The sequence below is a fragment of the Rhinoraja longicauda genome, chromosome 1, assembly GCF_053455715.1.
Source record: "Rhinoraja longicauda isolate Sanriku21f chromosome 1, sRhiLon1.1, whole genome shotgun sequence".
Lineage (NCBI taxonomy): Eukaryota > Metazoa > Chordata > Chondrichthyes > Rajiformes > Arhynchobatidae > Rhinoraja > Rhinoraja longicauda.
Genome location: NC_135953.1, coordinates 66,544,309 through 66,566,347, shown reverse-complemented (window position 1 = coordinate 66,566,347; position 22,039 = coordinate 66,544,309). Strand labels below are relative to the sequence as shown.

At 40.2% G+C, this 22,039-nt stretch overlaps 1 protein-coding gene across 2 annotated transcripts in view; it reads right to left on the bottom strand.

Annotated features, from left to right (window-relative positions):
• Positions 1-22,039, bottom strand: part of atp8a1 (ATPase phospholipid transporting 8A1) — a 269,218-nt gene that overhangs the window by 99,902 nt on the left and 147,277 nt on the right. For both annotated transcript variants that reach the window (XM_078399210.1, XM_078399200.1), the window contains 5 exons: positions 20,770-20,839; positions 19,255-19,339; positions 16,973-17,112; positions 7,847-7,985; positions 2,268-2,332 (listed from right to left, as the gene is read on the bottom strand). In XM_078399210.1, coding sequence (XP_078255336.1) covers positions 2,268-2,332; positions 7,847-7,985; positions 16,973-17,112; positions 19,255-19,339; positions 20,770-20,839 — 499 coding nt within the window. The remainder of the gene's footprint in view (positions 1-2,267; positions 2,333-7,846; positions 7,986-16,972; positions 17,113-19,254; positions 19,340-20,769; positions 20,840-22,039) is intronic.

Sequence of the window (22,039 nt, the reverse complement as noted above, 5' to 3'; positions counted from 1 at the left end):
ATGCAACACTAGAGAAATGCATGTTAATCACTTCAGAATAAGAGTATAAATTCATACGAGATTCAGTGCCTCAGCTAAACGCTCGTGTGATAAAGACTGCCCTTCGGCGGACAAAGTTGATCTGAAATACAATAGAAGCACTGGGTGTAATATAAAACTCCCGCAGGGCTTGTCACACATCACTAGTTCCGTTGTTGTACTACGCGGGGTGAAGAATCTCAGGGTCCTACAGGGAATTATCTACATTTGCCCAGTTCTGTTTAAATTGACAATACTCCATGCCATAATTAATAAGTGGCTTTGTGAGAGTGTGGGAGTGGGGGAAATCTGAGGGAGCTCAAAAGGAAGATTGTGGGTTTACTTGCAACTGCTGGTCTTGTAATATTGTATTACAATATGCAACTAAAGCTACACTGCAGCTGAATATTTGAAGTGAACAAAAAGTTATATTCAAGAACTTTCATATGGAAAACATTAATTGTAATTTGTTACTTTATTCAAAAAGCACCAATTCAGCCTTGGACTGAAGCACGATAGCCACTTTCTCTGAAGCTCAGGATGAAATAATCATAATCCACCAGTCAGCTCACAACCACAGCTTTAGAACATAGAACAGTGCAGCACGGCCCATAATGTCTATGTTGAACATGACGTCAAGTAAACTAATCTCTTCTGTCCGCATCCCTCTACTCCATGCATATCCATGTGCCCATTTAAAAAGCCTCTTAAATGCCACTATCGCGTCTGCTTTCAACACCACCCCTGGCAGCATGTACCAGAAACTCCCTGGGTAAAAATCTTGCCCTGAACATTTCCTTTAAACTTTCCATCTCTGACTTTAAAGCTGTTCCCCCGGCATCTTTGACATTTCCACACTGGGAAAAAGGTTCCGACTGTCCACCTTATGCCTCTTATAATTTTATATGCTATCAGGTCTCCCCTCAATCTCTGACACTTCAGGGAAAACAATCCAAGTTTGTCCAACCTAGCCTTATACATAATATTCTCTAATCCAGGCAGCACTTTGGTAAACCAGCAGAGTGTAGAGTTGATGTGATTCATTTTATCTATTTCCACCCATTTCATCAAACTACTATGCAACTCAACATCTTCTACAAAGAAATACTGAATGAAAAAAGTTAGGATAGCACAGTGGTGCACGTGTGTGACCACGTGGGTTTACTCCAGGTGCTCCGGTTTCCTCCCACATCCCAAAGTTGTGCACCCTTATGGGTTAATTGGCCTCTGTAAATTGCCCCCTCATTTGTAAGGAGTGAGATAACATAGAAATAGTGTGAGTGGGTGATCTATAATCAGCGTGGATTCCGTGGGCTTAAGGGCTTGGTTCCATGCTGTATCTCTAAAGTAAACTAATCAAAGCCTTCAGCAGGTTAGAGATTAGCACTAATAAAAATGTCACCAAGGTTGCACAAGTGGCTTTAGTAAGGCGGAAGCAAAACTCATTCAGCTTTCTTGCGTGATTCAGTGACTCTGATTGAATTGATCCTTCGGAAAAAAATTATAGATGCTGGTTAAAATCGGAGGTAGACACAAAAAGCTGGAGTAACTCAGCAGGTCAGGCAGCATCTACTTTTCAGTCTAAAGAAGGGTCTCGACCCGAAACGTCACTCATTCCTTCTCTCCAGAGATGCTGCCTGATCCGCTGAGTTACTCCAGCTTTTTGTGTCTACCTTTGAATTGATCCTTTTACAGGTATAGTATTTGACTCAACTGTGATGCACCCGGTGACCAAATTGGTTGCTAACTGTGAATGGACTATTCGTTAGGTATTGTAAATGACGTGCTCCTGCATTGCAGCAGAGTTGATGACTTTGGGTCGAGGAGAAAAGTGCTCGAAAATTAATTCATCTGTTGTGTTGATAAAAGAATCCTTCTCCATTAACATCTCATTTATTTGACTCAAAACAGTCAACCACCTCAATCAATTTCACACTGCTACACTGATGGCATTCAATGCGTTAATGATGATTTTAGATACTAAAGCCGAATGTTGTGCCATATTTTGCAGTCTTTCCTTTAGTTCAAATGATAAAAAACAGAACTGCTCCAGTGCCACTGATCTGCAGGCTTGTGTGGTAACTTCAGTGGGCAACAGGCAGAACCAATAGAAAACTGCTAATTTGGGAAATCACCTAATGCCAAAGGGTATTTATAACTCAATAAGATTTGGGATTTCATAATAAAGTTGAATCAAGAATTAATTTTTAAATCACTGACACAAAACAATAAAGACATTAAATACTTACATCAAGAGTGTGCGCATTTAGAACCATAAGACCCATGTTTTTCGTCAGAAGTTTACATGCATACCCTTTTAAAAAAAAAACAGCTATTAGCATCTGTTAAAAATAAATCAACGTATCTATTGTACAAGCTTTCACTGGAGTACAGTTGTACAATTGTTGACGCTATCTGTAATTCAGGCATTTCTTTCCAGCTATGCATTATTAAAACAGATGGAAATAACAGTGAATTATAAAATAATTTACTGATATACAATGAATAGACCCATTTTAAATGTGCAGATTTGAAGTAGAAAATTTTATAAGGACTTCAGTACTCAAGAATGTCCGGTTTCTGTACTCCTATAAGTTGTGTATGACCTTGGGGAAATCTGACTTTACCTATATTCTCCATTACATTTTTAATACATTTTTCTTGACAGTAATAATAATAATATTTTGTGGTAGTCATTAATGACAGATACAGTAAATATCGCACTAGTTTAATTATGGGCAGTGTTAGGGTGAATATTCGATGAAACAAGAGTTATAACAAGTGTCTGTAGAGCAACACGATATGGGTTACTAACGAAACCAGATGTTTCTGACTCCGAGAAATGGGCTCATGGACAATTCACATGAACCAAAACCTTACTTAACCAGACGACTGCCTGTAGTCCAATTTACAGGATCAATGCTGGAAAAACTAGCTTAGTCCAAATTTAACAAGAGCCAGTTTCAAAGAGAATCTCTGAAACATTTGTAAGTACTATTTTTATGTGCCATCCCAACCTTTTAGCAGGAATGAAAATGATAACTGCAGTTGGGGAGATAGAATTAAATAAACGTCCAGAAAGATTCAAGGAAAGACAAAAACCTTGATGCAACAAAATATAGATTTTACTGTACTTTTAGATTTTTTTTTTCATTAACTATGTTTGAGTAATGCACAACAAAAAGATATCCAAATACTGCATTATCTGCAAATTCACATCTGAAAATCACAAAGTAAATTTACAAAACAGGATATTAAAAAATTAAGCATGCTGACATGGGAGGAAGGATGTGGGAAAGCTGCTCAGGAACAAATTCAATATTATCTCACTTTTAGAGAGGACATGTGGATCTAATCTAGTATCATAAATTTGATGGCATTATTGTCACTGTTGCAAGCTACAAATTGAATGGGGAAATACTTGAGCATTGAAGGTTCAGTGAAGAGGCAGCAGGCTGGTGACACATGTCAATGTTGTGAGTTACTTGGAGGATTTGGAGCCATTCCAGTTTGTAAGGACGTGACTCCAGAATGTTTATGATCTAATTGTACACAAAATATTAGATAATTTGGATAAAGTAAACCAAGAAATTTACATTGAACTGAAAGCAAAGGCCTATATTGTAAACGCAAAATGCTGGAGTAATTCAGCGGGACAGGCAGCATCTCTGGAGAGAAGGAATGGGTGACGTTTCAGGTCCAGACGCTTCTTCTCGACCCGAAATGTCACCCATTCCTTCTCTCCAGAGATGCTGCCTTTCCTGCTGAGTTACTCCAGCAATTTGTATCAATCTTCGGTTTAAACCAGCATCTGCAGTTCCTTCCTACATGGCCCATATTATAAAATGTATGAAAAGTAACTTAAGCATTCCAAACAGGAAACTTCTTTACACAGGCTGGCCAACACTTGAAATAGCGTAGTAGTGACAAGACTTGTGGATTTGTTCAAGCTTTGCCTGCTGAATGGGATGCCCAAACTCACTGGACCAGTAAATTTGAACTGATTGACCATCAAGAATCAGCAGATGTTTTTAACAAAAATATATGATAGGTATTTTTATTACCCAGCAGATTACTTTAAGGAGTCTATTAAAGATAGCTGAAAACGAATTAAATGTTTTTGTATTCCTTTAACAAAAAAGGATGTGTAATGGCACTAAGAATATCTATCCCAAGAATTATACTTGAAAGTAATACTTTAAAGTATTTTCCAAAAGGGAGACATGGAGAAGCAGAAAGAATTAGGTGCAAGGACAGAAATGACTAAAACCAGTAGAGGGAAAAAGATAAATAGGCTAGTTGACTTTTGGGCTTTATCTTGATGGGTTGGAATACATAGGATGGAAGTTATTATAAAGCTATGCAGAGTTCTGATTACATTCCTGATTTTCATTTGGAGGCTTTAGTTTCTGACAAGTTAATGCAGCATCTTTTTTTTCAGTCAAGAAATCGTTCCATCATTTACTCTGCTCTCACATAAATGGGAGCAGACTAGATTATTATTCACTCCATCTACACTTTGTGCTTTCTCAGAGAAACAGCCAATATAATCAGATATCCCTCCCTGGTGTTTCCTCCTTCTCCTATCGGGCAAAAGGCACAAGAGCTGGAAAGTGCACAACACCGGACTAAGGAACAGCTTATCTGTTATCAGGCTTCTGAATGGTTCATCCATAAGCTAGGGTACTGTCCAAGTCACTCCATGCCATTGCAGATATTGGACTTCACCTAAGGAACTGGTGCACTAAAATGCTGACAACTATATTCTGCACTCTGCATTTTCCCTTCACTCTACCTCTTGTACTTGGTAAGGCTTGATCGTATAGTATTATCTGATTTGATTGGACAGCATGATGAACAAAGCTTTTCAGTGACAATAATAAACTAAACTAGAATTTGCTTCTTGAACATAAACTTCAACAAATTCATCTGGAAGTTGAGGCAATTTGAGACAAAGAGAGAGCTGGATAGAGCTCTTAAGGATAGCGGAGTCAGGGGGTATGGGGAGAAGGCAGGAACGGGGTACTGATTGAGAATGATCAGCCATGATCACATTGAATGGCGGTGCTGGCTCAAAGGGCCGAATGGCCTACTCCTGCACCTATTGTCTATTGAGATAGAACACAGTAGTTAATAATTTACTTTGGTTAAGTTGAGGTTATGTCCATGGGTAGCCTGGTCTCTCCTATATTGTTGGCATCTTTCAGGATACTTCAACAACCCTTGAATCTGCAATCCTGTGCGATAAGTGTGGCCAGTTGGTGGAAAGTTTATCCATTGACTCCTATTGACTTCTGTATGATAAGAGCTACGAGGTCACAGAAACCTGAATAACTGAATGGTTCTAGCTGTTCTGTCCACTGTTCACAGTGGCTCAATGCAAGAGCAATTCAGCTTGTCCATCTTCCCATAATTTACCTTGCTTCTTTTTGAACCGGACACCACTGCCACCTCAGTAATATATTTCAGACACTGAATACATAGAAGCATAGAAAATAGGTGCAGGAGTAGGCCATTCGGCCCTTCGAGCCTGCACCGCCATTCAATATGATCATGGCTGATCATTCAGCTCAGTAGCCTGTCCCTGCCTTCTCTCCATACCCCCTGATCCCTTTAGCAAAAAGGGCCACATCTAACTCCCTCTTAAATATAGCCAATGAACTGGCCTCAACTACCTTCTGTGGCAGAGAATTCCACAGACTCACCACTCTCTGTGTGAAGAAATGTTTTCTCATCTCGGTCCTAAAAGACTTCCCCCTTATTCTTAAGCTGTGACCCCTGGTTCTGGACTCCCCCAACATCGGGAACAATTTTCCCGCATCTAGCCTCTCCAACCCCTTAAGAATTTTATATGTTTCTATAAGATCCCCCCTCAGTCTTCTAAATTCCAGCGAGTACAAGCCCAGTCTATCCAGTCTTTCCTCATATGTAAGTCCCGCCATCCCAGGGATCAATCTGGTGAACCTTCTCTGTACTCCCTCTAAGGCAAGAACGTCTTTCCTCAGGTTAGGAGACCAAAACTGCACACAATACTCCAGGTGCGGTCTCACCAAGGCCCTGTACAACTGCAGCAGAACCTCCCTGCTCCTAAACTCATAATGTGAACAACTTTTCACAATGTCCCTTTTGCCCTCATCCCCCAATCTTTATTCTTGTACCAAGGGGAACTATTTCTCTCTGCTGAAGCCCCTATGACTTTACATCATTCCAACTAAGATTTTGGTACCGTTTTTGATCAATTTTCCTCCTGGGATAAATAAAGTTCTATTGTATCATATCATATCGTAAGGCTTGCAAGCCATGTTCCGAGGCAGTTATGGTTGTGTAGCAGTTACTGCTGCTGCTTCCCACTTCCCTGGACCCAAATTTCAGCCTGACCTGGAGTCTTGCCTCTGGGTGCTTCAGATTCCTCCTACATGCTAAAAACATGCTAAAATCATGCTAGTGGTGGCAACTGCAAATTAGCCCTTCTTGTGGTTTAAGGGCATATAGATTTGAATGGAAGTTGATGGGCATGAGTGAGATAGAGTTGCTGGAGAAGGGAACGTGTTAGATTGTTTCCCTGGGAGAAAGCCAAATGATCCATGTTGTTGGAAGCCCCAGTCCTGCCTCTCCTGTCGCTTCACACATCCAAATTCCCTCATCTTGGAATTACGTTGGCATTCCAAAGCCTTTGTAATCTTCCCGAAGTGTGGCAACCAGAATTGGTCACAACTCCAGTTGCACCATTACTTGTTGCTCTTGCATCTGCCTCTTGTTATAACAATCAAATGTTTCCTTGAAAATCCAACTCTCAATCTGTTAAGCTACTTTTAATAAACTTTGAATTTACTTCCTTGGGTCCAATTCTTTACACCCCCTTTAGAATTGTGCCCTCTTGTTAACCCAGCCTCTTTTCATCATACCTAACAAAATGTAAAACACTACATTTCTCAGTTCAAATTTCATCTGCACCCACCATTCGTACCACTGAATGCAAAATCATGAACCTGAAGTGTTAAGTTATTACAGATCAGTTAAATTTATTGTCTCGTGCACAGTGAAAAGCTTATGTTGCCTGCTAACAAGGCATGGAATACCGACGGATGGTACTACTGCCCCGACCACGGGAGAATAAAGAAGAAGTGGACTTTTTGCCTTCCATCACAGTGAGGAATGTGGGGAATCTACTGGGGTTGATGTTTATGTTAACTTATGTAGTTGTGTGTCTTGTTGCTTTCTTTTCATATGGCTGTATGGTAATTCGCATATCACCTTACCTTAATTGGTACATGTGACAAATAAAAGACCTTTGAAACCCAAAGCATCACGTCTGAAGAAGGGTCTCGACCCGAAACGTCACCCATTCCTTCTCTCCCGAGATGCTGCCTGACCTGCTGAGTTACTCCAGCATTTTGTGAATGCATCACCCTTCCTTTTTCTCCAGAGATGCTGCCTGACCCGCTGAGTTACTCCAGCACTTCCTGTCTATCTTTGGATCAGAACTACACTGTTCTTCTGAACTTCTGAATCTGTGACACTCTCGGACACTCCTCCCACAACCAACAAAACTGTACAGGATGCTACTTTACCACATTCTGCAGCCTTGCCAAGATTTCTTTTCAAAATCAGATTATTTTCTCCCCTTGCAAAAAGGAGCAAGCTCTTTATCTAGCTTGTTTTGTCTTTGGCCAGATGCTTTCCACCCCCGTTTTAAATTAAAGCATGCAGAGACTTAAAATGAAAATATAGCACTTTGGTTTTCACATTTATCCAGTTCAGTCTTGCATAAGGACATGCATGCACAATTTAAAAATGTTCAGTGGAACACCATTAGTTGTAACTCTACCTATATTAACAGCGGTTTCCTGTTTGTCTCCTGTCAGAATCCAAATTTTGATGTCTGCTTTGGATAATGTTTCTATAGTTTCAGGAACGTTGTCTTGTAGTCTATCTTCAATCGCCGTAGCTCCAAGCAATTGAAGGTTCTATTAAAATGACGAGAAGTAATTAGCAGCAGAACAAAAAGATAAGCTTGTCAAATGATTTATCTCAGAAATTACTGCAGTAAGTGCAAACATATGAAATCAAGGTTTATAATTTTCAGACGTGGATTTCACATCAACAAACTTGACTTGTTTTTACCACACATTTCATAACCGGTTGACTAATGCTCTACTTAATGCAAAGTACATATTTTAAAGCAGTTGACTGTCAAAGTATCCTAAAAAAGTAATAACGATTAATATTACCACCTAATAGTTTCATGCCTGAGGTAGTTTATTAGTTACAATATCAAGAACCTGGATTGGAGGAAAAGCCTTTAATAATTTGAAGGAAGCAGTCTTTAGTCAGTTGTCATTTTTAAATGCTTCATCTACCATGAACAATTACTTGTGGCTATCGTACTGCCTTTCAGATAACTAAACATCATCAAAACTTGAAGCAGAGTATTCATAATCTTCACTACATAGTGACTAAGACGACTCACTTTCACCTTAAGATAGCCATCTGCTGCTCATTTCTCAACCATCTCTTTTCACTCCAGACTGGAGTGCTCTGAGCTGGTCTTCATTCTACCGTCCGTAAACTTGAAGTCATACAAACCTCTGCCGCACCAATCCTTTCCATCCATGGCTCCCATGCATTTGGTCCTTACAGTCATTCCTTCTCAGTTTTAAGATTTTCATCTTTCATTTCAAATCACCCATGGTCTCACTAATTTTCTCCAATCCTAAAGTTCTAACATCTATACCCTTGTACATTTTGCTTATCCTCAAGGTTAATTAAAATGATCAGTATGCCATCAGCTGTCAACGTTCCAATCTCTGGTGTACTTTTCTTTTTGCCTCCTTTCAACACCTCTGAAGAAGCATTTTGTTATTTCCATCAAATAGGTAATTTTTTTCCTTCACCTTAAAAGCACCATGGAAGTATTATTCAAAGATAATTGGCAAAAAAATCAGAAGCCACATGAGTGGACAAAAAATTCATACATTGAGTTATGATTATCTGGAATGATCTGCCTGAAAGGGTGTTGGAAGCAGATTCAATTATAAGTTTGGAAAGGACACTAGATAAATACTGGAGGGGAAAATATTTGAGTTTAGATGGAAATGGGAGAATGGAACTAAATGATGGGTGCTTTTAAAGAATTTGCATAGTCAAATGTCCTCTTGACTGCGCCATTCACAATGGTATCTTATTTGAAGCCATGACTTCCTTAATTGCCATTTTAATATCTTTCTATTTGGATACTGTTGGGGGGGGGGGGGTCCCTCAGGAGTAAATAGCAGCAGCAGCCAGAGTAGTGGTACCATGTCTGGCTCTGTTCAACAGCAGGGTAGGGCTAAGTCCAAGCAAGCATCAGTGATAGAGGACTCTGTCGTCATGGATAAGGGCAGTAGTGTCTGTGGCCATTACCAAGCCTTCAGATGGTGTGTTGCCTCCCTGGTTCCAGGGTCAAGGTTGTCTCTGGGTGAGCACAGGACAATCTGAGAGGGGAGGGCAAGCAGTGCGAGGTTGTTGTCCATATTGGTACCAATGACATAAGTAGGAAGGGAGAGGATGAAATCAGGTAGGGCCTTCAAGGAATATACAGCAAGGAGGAAATAACTCAAATGGGCGATTAAAAGGGCCATGAAATTATTTTGTCAAGTCAGATTAAAGAAAATCCTAAAGCTTCTAATAATTTGTTTAAAAACAAGAGGGTAACCAGGGAGATGGTAAGACTGTACAAGGGTAAAGGAGAGTACTTGTGGTCGGAGTCACAGATGCAGGCGATGTACTAAATAATAATTCACATTTGTTTAACCAAGGAAATGAATATGGACAGTGAGATCAGTGTGGAGAATACTAATATGCAAGGTCAGTTTGAGATTAATAAGGAGGTGGTGTTGGGGTTCTTGAAGAGCATTAAGGTGGTTAAATCCTCAGGGCCTGATAAGATCTATTCCAGTCATTGAAAGAAGCAAGAGAGGTGATCACAGGAGACTGGAAGATCCTTTTGTCTTTGAGAGCCACAGAGAGGACTTCCCGGGGGACTGGAGAGTAGCTGGAATGTTGATTCTATGTTTAAGAAGGGAAGTAGGGAGAATCCCGAGAATTATAGGCCAGTGGTAGGGAAGCTGTTGAAGAGGATTCTTTGAGATAGGGTTTATTCACATTTGGAAGAGAATGAATTAATTAGGGACAGGCAGCAATGCTTCATACATGGCAGACAGACACAAAATGCTGGAGTGACTAGGCGGGATAGGCGGCATCTCCAGAGAGAAAGAACGGGTGACGTTTTGGGTCAGGTTCATTGTAAGTCGTGTCTCACAAAATTGATCTAGTTTTTTGAGGTGATCGATGAAGGAAGGTGGATGTTGTCTGCATGGATTTTAGTAAGGTATTTGATAAAATCCCTCCTAGTAGGCTGATCCAGAATATTAAGGTGCAGGGGATTAACAGTGACTTGGTCGTATGAATTCAGAACTGTCTTACTGATAGAAGACAGAAGGTCATGGTGGACGACAATATTCAGGCTGGAGGTCTGTGACTAGTGAAATTCCGCAGGGATCTGTGCTCGGACCTGTTGTTTGTGACGCAAATGTAGACAAATTGGATGGCAAGTTTGCAGATGATACCAAGGTTGCTGGGATTATGGACTGTGAAGGCGGCTGTCAAAGTATCCAGCTGAATATAGAACAGCTGCAGAAGTGGGCAAAGAAATGGCAGGAGGTATTTAATCCAAGCAAGTGTGAGGTGTTGCACTTTGGGAGGTGGAATGTAAGGGGAAAATATACAATTAATGGCATGACCCTTAACAGCATAGATGGACGGAGGAGTCTTCAGTTTCAAGGCCATAACTTCCTGAGAGTGGCAATGCAAGTAGATAGGATGGTAGAAGTAGCATATGGTGTGCTTGCCTTCATTGGTTGGGGTTTGTGTACACGAGTCAGGAAGTCATGATGCAGCCTTATCAGACTTCGGGTAGGCTGGATTTGGAATATTGCGCACAGTTCTGGGCACCCCTTCACGAGAAGGATGTGGAGGTTATGGAAAGGGTACAGAGGATGTTTACCAGAATGATGTCTGGCTTAGGGGAGTTAGCTACAGAGAGAGAGATTGGACAGACTTTGATTGCTTTCTCTTCGAATGCCAGAGGTTGCAGGGAGACCAGATTTAGGTATAAAAAATTATGAGAGGCATAAATAAATAAGGCAGGGAGTCAGAACTTATTTCCCAGAATGGAAAAAATCAAATACTGGAGAGTGTAGCTTTAAGATGAGAGAGGTAAAGTTTAGAGGAGATGTGTGGGTCGTTGGGGGTTTTTTTTTTTTTACACAGAGGGTAGCGAATGCCTGGAACATGCTGCCGGATGTGGTGGTGGAGGAAGATATGACAGTGGCATTTAAGAGACTTTTAGATAGGCACATGGATATGCAGGAAATGGAGGGACAGAGATGATGTGCAGGCTGATAAGGATTCAGCATTGACACATTGTGGGTTGAAGGGCCTGTTCCTGTGCAATACCGTTCTATGTTATCTATTCTATCATGTCTGCAAAATTTTCTTTGCGGCGTGATGAAGGTTATTAATGTGGGTAGGGCAATGGATGTAGTCTACATGGACTTTCCATGGCATTTGACAAGGTCCCTCATTTCAGGCTGATCCAGTAGATTAAGATGCACAGTGACTTGATAGTTTGGAATCAGAACTGGCTTATCCATAGATGACAGAGGGCAGTGATGGATGGGGGTAATTCTGGCTGGAGGTCTGTGACCAATGGTGTTCAGCTAGGACCTTTGTTGTCTTAGACGAAAATGTAGATGGTTGGTTCGTAAGTAACAGATGGCACAATCAATGGTGGAGTTGCAGACAGTGAAGGTGGCTGACAAAGTATACAGCAGCAAATAGATCAATTACAGCTATGGGCGGAGAAACGGCAGTTGAAGTTTAATCCAGACAAGTGTGAGATGTTGTGCTTTGGAGGTCAAATTTAAGGGGAAAGTATCATTTAATGGCAGGAGCCTTAACAGCATTGATATACAGAGGGATCTTGGAATCCAGTCCACAGCTCCCTGAAAATAGTAAGGCAAGTAGATGGAGTGGTAAAGGAGGCATATGGTATGCCTGCCTTCATCAGTAGTGGCAGTGAGTATGTCGTGAGTCGTGTTTGCAGCTTTTATGACTTTGGTTAGGCCACATTTGGAGTATTGTGGCCTTCTGGTTACTCTATTACAGAAATCATGGGAAGAAGGACTTTTTACTGTGTTGTACTGTTCTTGGTTCTATACAACCCTGGAACTTCCACAACAACGGGGCAGTCACATGGGTTTTAAATTCATAAGGTCATAGGTGATAGGAACAGAATTAGGCCATTCAGCCCATCAGGCCTACCCCACCATTCAATCATGGCTGATCTATCTCTCCCTCCTAACCCCATTCTCCTGCCTTCTCCCCATAACCCCTGATACCAATTAGACTCCATCTATCTCTGCCATAAAAATATCCATTGACTTCTCAAGTTTGTGTAATCTGTTCAAATAAGAAGAATGCATACTACATAAGACTGACTGCGGTCAAAACAGCACAAGACCGGCTGCTGTCCAGGAGTGAGTTGATGACCAAAGGTTTCTCTCAGACTGTTTATGACCAGAAATGAAGCAATCATGCCTTTCATGCCACATTTGCAAAAAATGATAACCACAAAGAATTTGACTGGGTTACATTAACAAAACTATGACATGGTTCTATTTAATATACAATTCACTTTTCATGCATTAAAAATCATAGATCAGAGCGCCAAAATTTAGTTTAAATTAATTGAACATTGTTAGCTTTTCTGAAAAATATTTTGAATGACTTAAATTTTGGAACAATCAACTCTGTAAACCACAATAAAACTGAAATCAATGCACTATAGTTATAATTTACATCATTTAATTTTACAATACGAGGCATGTCTTTGGCCTTGGGTGCTGAAGAACTGCTCCTATCTGCTGTAAACCCAATGTTTTCAGTTATTTGTTTATGGTAATGACCTCAGTTCACGAACACAACTCACAGCCATGAGGTCAAAGGCAGACTGAAAGCAAATAAAACTTCTGAAAGCTGAAATAAGACCAAGCAAAAACATGCATAAGCAAGCATGAATATCCCAATTTAGGAATGTGTTGAAGGCTGCTCAATGCCAAGTGAAAATGATAAATTTAATGGAAGATGTGTGCAAACTACCTAACATCTGTTGATGTTTTAACATCTGTGGAAATGATTATTTTCACTCGTGTTCGATCAACTCAGTTCAAACTTAAATCGTTTTTTCACCTAGAACAGGAAAATTTGTACCATTTATGATGCAATACTGCCACCTGCTGGCAGATTAACAACAGATTAACAGCACTGTGTAGTTTTATTCCATCTACATCCTCCTTTGATACAATACAATACAATATATATTTATTGTCATTGTACAGGGGTACAACGAGATTGGGAATGCGCCTCCCATACAATGCAATAATTTAATTAATTTAAACAACAACCCAACAAAACAAATTGTAACAGTTTTAAGACAGAATAAAGTGCAAGTAGATCTGTGCCGGATCACTGTGCGATGTGACCATCCGGCTCAGCAGGACCGGTTCATAGCAGCTATGGCCCTGGGGATGAAGCTGTTCCTGAGTCTGGAGGTGCGGGCGTAGAAGGCCTTGTATCGTCTGCCCGATGGAAGGAGTTCGAACAGACTGTTGCATGGGTGTGAAGAGTCTTTGTGGATGCTGGTGGCTTTTCTGAGGCATCGTGTGTTGTAGATGCCCTCCAAGTCTGGTAGCTGTGTTCCGATGGTCCTCTGAGCTCTATGGACTACCCGCTGAAGAGCTTTCCTTTCTACCTCCGTGCAGCTGAGGTACCACACAGGGATGCCATGCTTTAGGATGCTCTCTATGGTGCAGCGGTAGAAGGTCATCAGCAGCTGTTGGGGTAGACCAGACTTTTTCAGTGTTCTTAGGTAGAACAGTCGTTGCTGTGCCTTCTTGACCAGCGCAGCAGTGTTATTGGACCATGTTAGGTCCTCCGAAATGTGAGTGCCCAGAAACTTGAAGCTAGACACTCTCTCCACACTGTCCCCGTTGATAAAGATCGGGGCGTATTCCCCGTTATGTGACCTACGGAAGTTGATGATCAGCTTCTTGGTCTTGGTGGTATTTAGGGACAGGTTGTTATCAGAGCACCAGTCCGCCAGGTTCTGCACCTCTGCTCTGTATTTTGTTTCATCACCATTGGTGATCAGCCCGATCACCGTTGTGTCGTCTGCAAACTTGACAATGGTGTTGGTGTCGAATGCAGGAACACAGTCGTGTGTGAAGAGGGAGTAGAGCATGGGGCTCAGAACACAGCCCTGTGGACTCAGGGTGATAGTGGAGGACAGGTGCGGGCCCATTCTCACTGCCTGCGGTCGCTCCAGCAGGAAGTCCAGGATCCAGTCGCATAATGATGAGCTGAGGCCTAGCTGGTGGAGTTTGGTGATGAGCTTGGTGGGGATGACCGTGTTGAAGGCGGAGTTATAGTCAATGAATAGCATCCTCACGTACGTGCCCTGTCTCTCCAGGTGAGTCAGGACAGTGTGAAGAGCCAGAGAGATGGCGTCCTCTGTGGATCTATTTGCCCTGTATGCAAATTGATGTGGGTCCAGTGAGTCAGGGATGCTGGATTTGATGTGTGAGAGGACCAGCCTTTCAAAGCACTTCATGACTATCGGCGTTAGGGCAACCGGGCGGTAATCGTTCAGGTTGGGATATCCATGAATACAAGGTTGGGAACACTGGATGCATATTTATTCTAGCACAAACAGTAATAGTGGGAAAATACTCAACATGTATAACAATCCTATTAGGTTAGGTCAGTGCTTCTTAAACTATTTCAGTGTCATTCACTCTTGAGTCTTTATCACAAAATTTAATTCACCCTCGACTAAATTTTCTTATGTTTTTTGGTAATTTTCATCTTATTCTCCCTTGTTTATAATTTTATATATATTAAGTCATTCACCCCTCTAGTTTAATTCACCCCAAAATAATTTCATTCACCCTTTAAGAAGCACTGGGTTAGGTTATGATTTCCAAAATTATTGCCTTTTTCCACCAACTCCTTAGAAACACAGAAAATAAGCGCCGGAGTGGGCCATTCAATATGATCATGGCTGATCATCCAAAATCAGTACCCCGTTCCTGCTTTTTCCCCATATCCCTTGATTCCATTAGGCCTAAGAGCCATATGTATCTCTTCATCTAATATTTAAATACGTATTCAAACTGCCACCTTGAATCAGGGCACAGATTGCCTTAAAACAGTGCTAAATCCTTCATGAAGTATTACCAACTTAAAGGAAGATATTTTGCCCAAAGCTCATTATTTACCAAATTGTCACTATTACATTCTTTATCTGTCTGTAACCTGTTCTGATTAGAAATTTAAAAAAGTTATTTACTTTTCATACTTCAGTGCAAATTTAATATGAATTTGTTCAGAGTAAATTGGAAAACAGAACAATTTAATAAATATCAGTCCAAATATTAAACCATGTAGTACATATAGATTGAACATTTTCTTTCAAACTTGATGTGCATTTTTGAAATGTTTTTTCAAATTATTTACCTCTGTCAACAAACAACACAGTGACACTTGCTACTTACAGAACTAAAAATTGAATTTTTAACCAGCTCTATCTCAAATTGCTTTCGTTGCAGGCTACATGGACTCATATTTCAAAAGAACTACAAACCAAAACTATTCCTCAATTTCTTCTGACTGAACTATTAAAAAAACTGCTCTTTTTATTCTTGCAAGCAACACTTCTCACATGTTGAATCCTGTAATTTTCAGTCATTCCACACTGTTCATGAACTTGATCCATCGCATCCATGATCAGGGATCAGTGCTTCACACCTCAACCCGGACCGCCAGGTCAGATCCCCATTGACCATCAAACAAATGGAAAGGCAAATAATTATTTTATCAAATATTTTATTTTTCCTGTGCTTCGATTACTTGTTTTGTTGTATTTTGGTGATTAGAGCCAGCTCATTAATGCCGATCAAAGTAATGGGGTTATCAGAATGAATTTTGCACGGGGATCGAAAGAGACATTGCTTCCAACAATGACACACTATTTAATTTTTGTACATAGGGCTTGAGCAACAGCATGGCAAATGAATTTTAGCTTTTGCAAACAGAACTGTCAGATTAGATCAGTGCAGAATCTGTATAATTATTTGCCAACGTTCATGTAAATGAAAGAACAAGATAGTGTGAATGGCAGATTCTTGGAGTGTCCAAAGGAAAAGGAAGTTGAGAACCAAACACACTTTTAATTAGCCAGAAGTTATTTTCAAGGAGCAGCCATGCCTCCTAATGATCTTCTGAGGAATAGGTAGAGTCTGATTAATACTGCTCTCTCTCACTTTTTAGGATCCTTGAAATACAAGCACAAACAACAGCCTGAAAAGCATCAGTTTTTTTCCATCAATAACCCAATCTGATCATCTGTAGCGGGAGGCAGAGTGACAGGTGGAAAGTCCTTTTTGTGGCATGACCAGAGTTGATATTGATAGCAGTTTTGAAAAATGTGCTGTACAGATTATCCTGTACAGATGCGGCAGGTAATATCAATAAAGAAAGCTGACTTTGTCAACTGATTTTCAAGACATTTTCATATAATGACCAACATCAGTACGATATGGTCAAAGCCCAATCTTAGTTGCACAAGTCAATTATTGATCAGTTACAATATTATGTTCCCCAACAACAACAGAACCTTTGTTGTGATGGATGAAGTTGGAACATGTTTTATCCAATAACCATAGTGACACAAAGCTGAAACGCTTGGATATAATTACTCATTGCTTATGGGTACCCCATCAACTAAAGGTATCCTCACTAAAAAGAGTATTCTCTTCATGATGCATAGCTTTTGAATTTTGCCTGAAGCGCTTACTTTTTCAATCAGTTCATAGCTCTCTTCCAGCTTCAGTATCCTGTTCTGCAATGCAGTAGAAGCCCGCTGATAAACCTCCAACCAATCTTGGTACATCATCTCTGAAATGTCAGCAACCGTGAAGCACAAGGTTCTTAAACCTGAAACAATTAAAAACATTGTTATTATGCATTGTATTTATCTTGGAGACGATATCTCCTTTGGTACACTCTCAGGTAAGGGACCAAATAATTGCAAGCACTTAATTTAAGCGAGGTCTGCCTCAAAATGCTTTGAAAGCATCAACATCTATTAAGTAAACATTGAACAGTACCTCACAAAAACATGCCCTTTAGTCCACCTGCCTGCACATGGTCCACATCCTTCCATTCCTTGTTCATGAGTCTGTCTAAATGCTTCTTAAACATTGCTTTCATATCTACTTCCACCACTTTCACTGGCAGGCACCCTCAGCCCTCTGCAAATAAAACTTGCTTTATGTATCTCCTTCATACTTTCCCCCCTCTCACCTTGCGTATTTGACTTTCTCACCCACTTCAAACTGTCTAAAAATGTTAATGGTTAACAAGCTCTACGCAGGTCCATCTGTTTCGATAATACTCATTCATTACATTTATGCAAGAGATTTCTATTGTGAAAATTCACATCTTGGGAAGTCGCTTGTCTTACCAGATAAACATCACTTCTGATAATGCTATCAGTAAAATTGAATATTTACAGTTGCCAAGTATATAAAAAGGAAATGTAGGAAACATTGGAGTTCTCAGCCAGTAAATCCTGCTAATTGGCAGAATATTAAGTGGAAAGATAAGACCACAGCATGAATATCCGAAGCTGCCATTTCATATTTTTACAGATGAGTGTTTGTACTTAATCTTTTATTGTTCTGCAAGATCAAGGAAATCTTACACTTTCTAGTCTTAAAGCTTTTTATTTTACACCCCACAAAGTCTGCACCAGTGCTGCTGTTCCTCGTGTTCACACAGCTGAAAGCAGAAGGCAACAGTGACAGGATGCATTAATACCAGCAGTCCCAACAGGACTTCCTGAACGTTTACATATGGTAAATGTCACAAGAACAGTCACCTGGGAACTGCCAATACAACCACAACTTTCTTGCACCTACAACTAGCCTTAGTGCCAGACAACACTGACTGTTTTTTGCTTAGCATTTATTTTTGAACATTTGCAAAACAGGACCATGGTACAAAAATTTCTGATTGGTTTACACAAATCCTTAACTTTGAAATCTGAATGAACATTTTTTGCATGTGTTTTGCTGACACTTTTTGTGTAATGACTGCACAAATGACTGAGTAGGTTTGTCTACTTTCTTTTTCATCTCAGGGAAATTCCATTGGTAAATCCATGTCTTCAAATCGTTGCGGCTGAAGGGAGACATATCAATAATTCCAATTTGCCACAGGTTTTTAAGGCCAAACTGACTGAACTTGAACTCAGTTTTATATGAAATTCAAAAGGGATTGCAGCATTAGTATGAGGATTAAAGATTACAATGATTGGCAATAAGTTATAGACTAACATGACAATTGATTCCCACATGCTCAAATACTGGGTTTAATGTGAACATCACCCTGCAGATCCCAAGAGCATTGGGCACACTGTGCGGATCTAGTGGGTTCGCCAGTTCTGAACATTGGAAATGCTTTGCAGAAACAAGGAATTGGAGATGCTGGTTTACAAACAAAAAAGACACAAAGTGCTGGAGCAATTCAGTGGGTCAGGTAACAACCCTGGAGAACACGGACAGGTGACATTTCAAGTCGGGGCCCTTCTTCAGTTCCACCCAAAACATCACCTATCCCTGTTCTCGAGGGATGCTGCCTGATCTGCTGAATCCCTCTGGCACTTTGTATCTTTTATTGGTAATGCTTTGGTTGTAATTGTTTTTAAGAGGTAACAAAATTTTTTAGAGAAAGTAAATATATATTTTTTTATCAGAATAACTCCAAGATTTGAAGTTATGATCTTTTGCATTGTTCAATTAAATCTACCCAGTTTTCACCAGCACTAGAGCAGAAACTCCAGGCCTTCATCTAAAAAATACACAAATTGCTGGAATAATTCAGCTGATCGGGCAGCATCTGTGGTATTAATGGATAGGTGATGTTTCGATTTGGAGCCCTATAGATGCTGTCTGACCTGTCAATATATTCCAGCTCTTTGCTAAAGGTTCCAGCATCTCCAGTCCTTTGTCTCCTCCATCTTTTAGAAATGGTAGGTTTTCATTACAATACTGATCCATACTGCTTTATACAAACCTTCCGTAGCAAACTGTTCTAAATGTTTCAAAGTGATGTCCCTGTATCGTGAGCTCTCTGCCAACCGTTCATAGATAACTGTATCCTGCAAAACATATTCCAAAATACAATCCATCACTTAATTTTTTATATTACTCTACTCCAGATCACACTTCATTATACGAGGCACATGAGGGTGTTGCTGCTGCCTGCACCTAATGATCAGTGGGAACTAAGAACAGATGTAGAGCATGATGGCTTGCAGCGCTTCTGCTGCAATCAAGGGTGTGGAAATTAATGCTGAGCTCCTCCAATTGAAGATTTTTCCTCAAAACATCCACGCCTCCAGCAACACCTGTTATCAAGACATGATGTCTTGCTGCAAAGGTTATCAGAGCAAAGGACCTGAGTGGTGAAGGTTGAATGCATCCCAGAGGGACCAGCCATCTGGAGGGTCTGGGCCTGCATCTGTGCTGCCAACAGAGCCTCCCAGAAACCAAATGGCCCACTCAGCTCCGATCTATGTCCTCCTGTTTCCTCAGTTATGCCAGCGTTGGAGCCTAGTTATCTATTAGAATTGATCCATCATGTTCCTGTTCTTGTGGGTCAGGAACAGGAGTATTGTTTCAAGGCTCATCGGAAAGCCTTAGGCCTCCACTGAGCAGAATTTCATTCACTTCACCCAGTCCTTCACTAAATTCCATGTATCTTACCTTGTGCCTTGCTACATGTCTACTAGAGGTCATACTCTCAATGCAGGTTGCTGCACTGCTTGATTTTTACTCATTTTTATTAGTTTCCAAGTCAAGCTGGCCAGAAATATTAATAGGTCCTCCACCATTTAAATTGTTTGCCCCTCAAGAGGCTGTCCAGCGATTCTCTTAGCTATGTTCCCATTTGGAAGTTTAAAAAAAAAATCGCAGAAGTTTTTTGATTCTGAGAAGCTTTTGGCCTTCTGTAAACATTCCCATTGATACTTTGCACATCAATCAGCCATGACCCTCAACTTCTATATTTTACAAGGGTGAGTGGAACCTAGGGATGTAGAGTCTGTTGGGCTGCTTTATTTCACTCACATGATCAAACAGATAAAAATGATTTAAAACACTTCAAAAAGTACATTGTAATAAAACCCATAAATGGTAACTTTTAGAACAGAGTTCACAGCGAATAGTTATTTCCTCAAGTAAAAGTGATATATAACAGAAGTGGTAACTGGCATAATTGAAAGTGATTTGCACACTGAAAGTTATTTCTTACTAGAACAGTGCAAGAAGTGAAACTCAGCTACTGGAGTTCCATCACAAAATTAGGTATGTCTACTAATAACTCTATTCACACGCTTGAACAGTTTGCCAATAACACTGTATTGATTAAATACAAGTATATTGGTATACATTTACATTGTGCAGCTTGTTTTGCAGTGAAAAACAGACTGGTTTTTATCCTTAAGAGCTGAGTAAGGAAATCACAAACAACAATAATTCAGAATAATCCAAGTTCACAAAACCTTTGTGAAGATTAGTGAGGACTCACCGCTCCTTTACAGTAAAGTCGCAACTTTCCTGATGGTGTACGGACGATCACAGACATGCGCTTTCTGTTGCTGAAGGAGAACAGGTCACAAACAAGATTATTCCTTTGTAACAGGATTCGAAACCAATCTCATAACTCAATTTTTGAAGAAAAATGGGACAACGGCCCATCAGCTTGTCATAAGTAATAGTGCCAGACAGCTTAAACAGAGTTAAAAAGTCACATCTAATGCTACCAGAACAAATTAATAAAGGCACTTGACAGCCTGCTTAACAATTTTAGAACTTGCACTTCAATCAGGCATTTTGTGAGTAATTACATTGCCTCTGAAAATTTATTTCTGTATTTGCCCTTTGTCAACTCATTTTACATTTCCCATTATCTCACGCCCTTTAAGTCTCTCCTGCCCTCCCTCAACCCTGTCCATGATCTCCCATATGCATCCCTACCGTATCACCTAAAAAATAATCCTAAATGTCCTCTGTTTAGATTAATGACAATTGGCCCAAATTGTCAAGTCTCCGCTTCATGTTGCTGCAGCAAGACATCACATGAAAATTGTCAATCAGCTCTAAAATTTCTACCATTTGTTGCTGAATGTGGGAGCTGCTAATGCTACAGCAATGGGAAACTGGGCACCTCCTCAAAGACAAATAGTGGCTGGACCATGGGGAAAGATAAAGTTGTGAGATAGAGTGATGCAATGGGCAGATTAAGAGAGAGGAAGTGATAGAATTAAAATCTCCAAAATCTATTAAAAACCTTAAGATTGTAATAGTTGATCTTTAATGCCACAAAAAATTGTTTGCCGGTAATTAACAGAAATGTTATTGAATTGGTGGGGAGGAGTGGTTATGCTTGTAAATATTAAGCACTTGCTTCAGGCTTAACTTGCTGCTCCTTCACAAATGCAAAACTTTGCTGTATCTCAGGATGTCAGGGGCAAATCTTCACCAAGTTAACACAAGGAGGCTATATCAGACCTTTTGAACAAGAATACACTTACATAATGGCAACAAGTTTCTTATGCCTCATTGCAAAATCTAGCACAAATGCTTTCCTGCTTGCTGAGTACTGCCAGATTTCATCGTTCCCAATTACCAATGAGCAATCATTGTTTTCCAGTCAGCAAAGCAAGGTTTGGCGAGAGAAAGTGAGTTCAGGTGAAAGTCAGCATGATGAAAGGGCATTCATATACATTGACATTGACCTCCAAAGCACTGTACTGATAACAAAATGCAGCTCTTGTTGTAAGAATGACAGATGATTT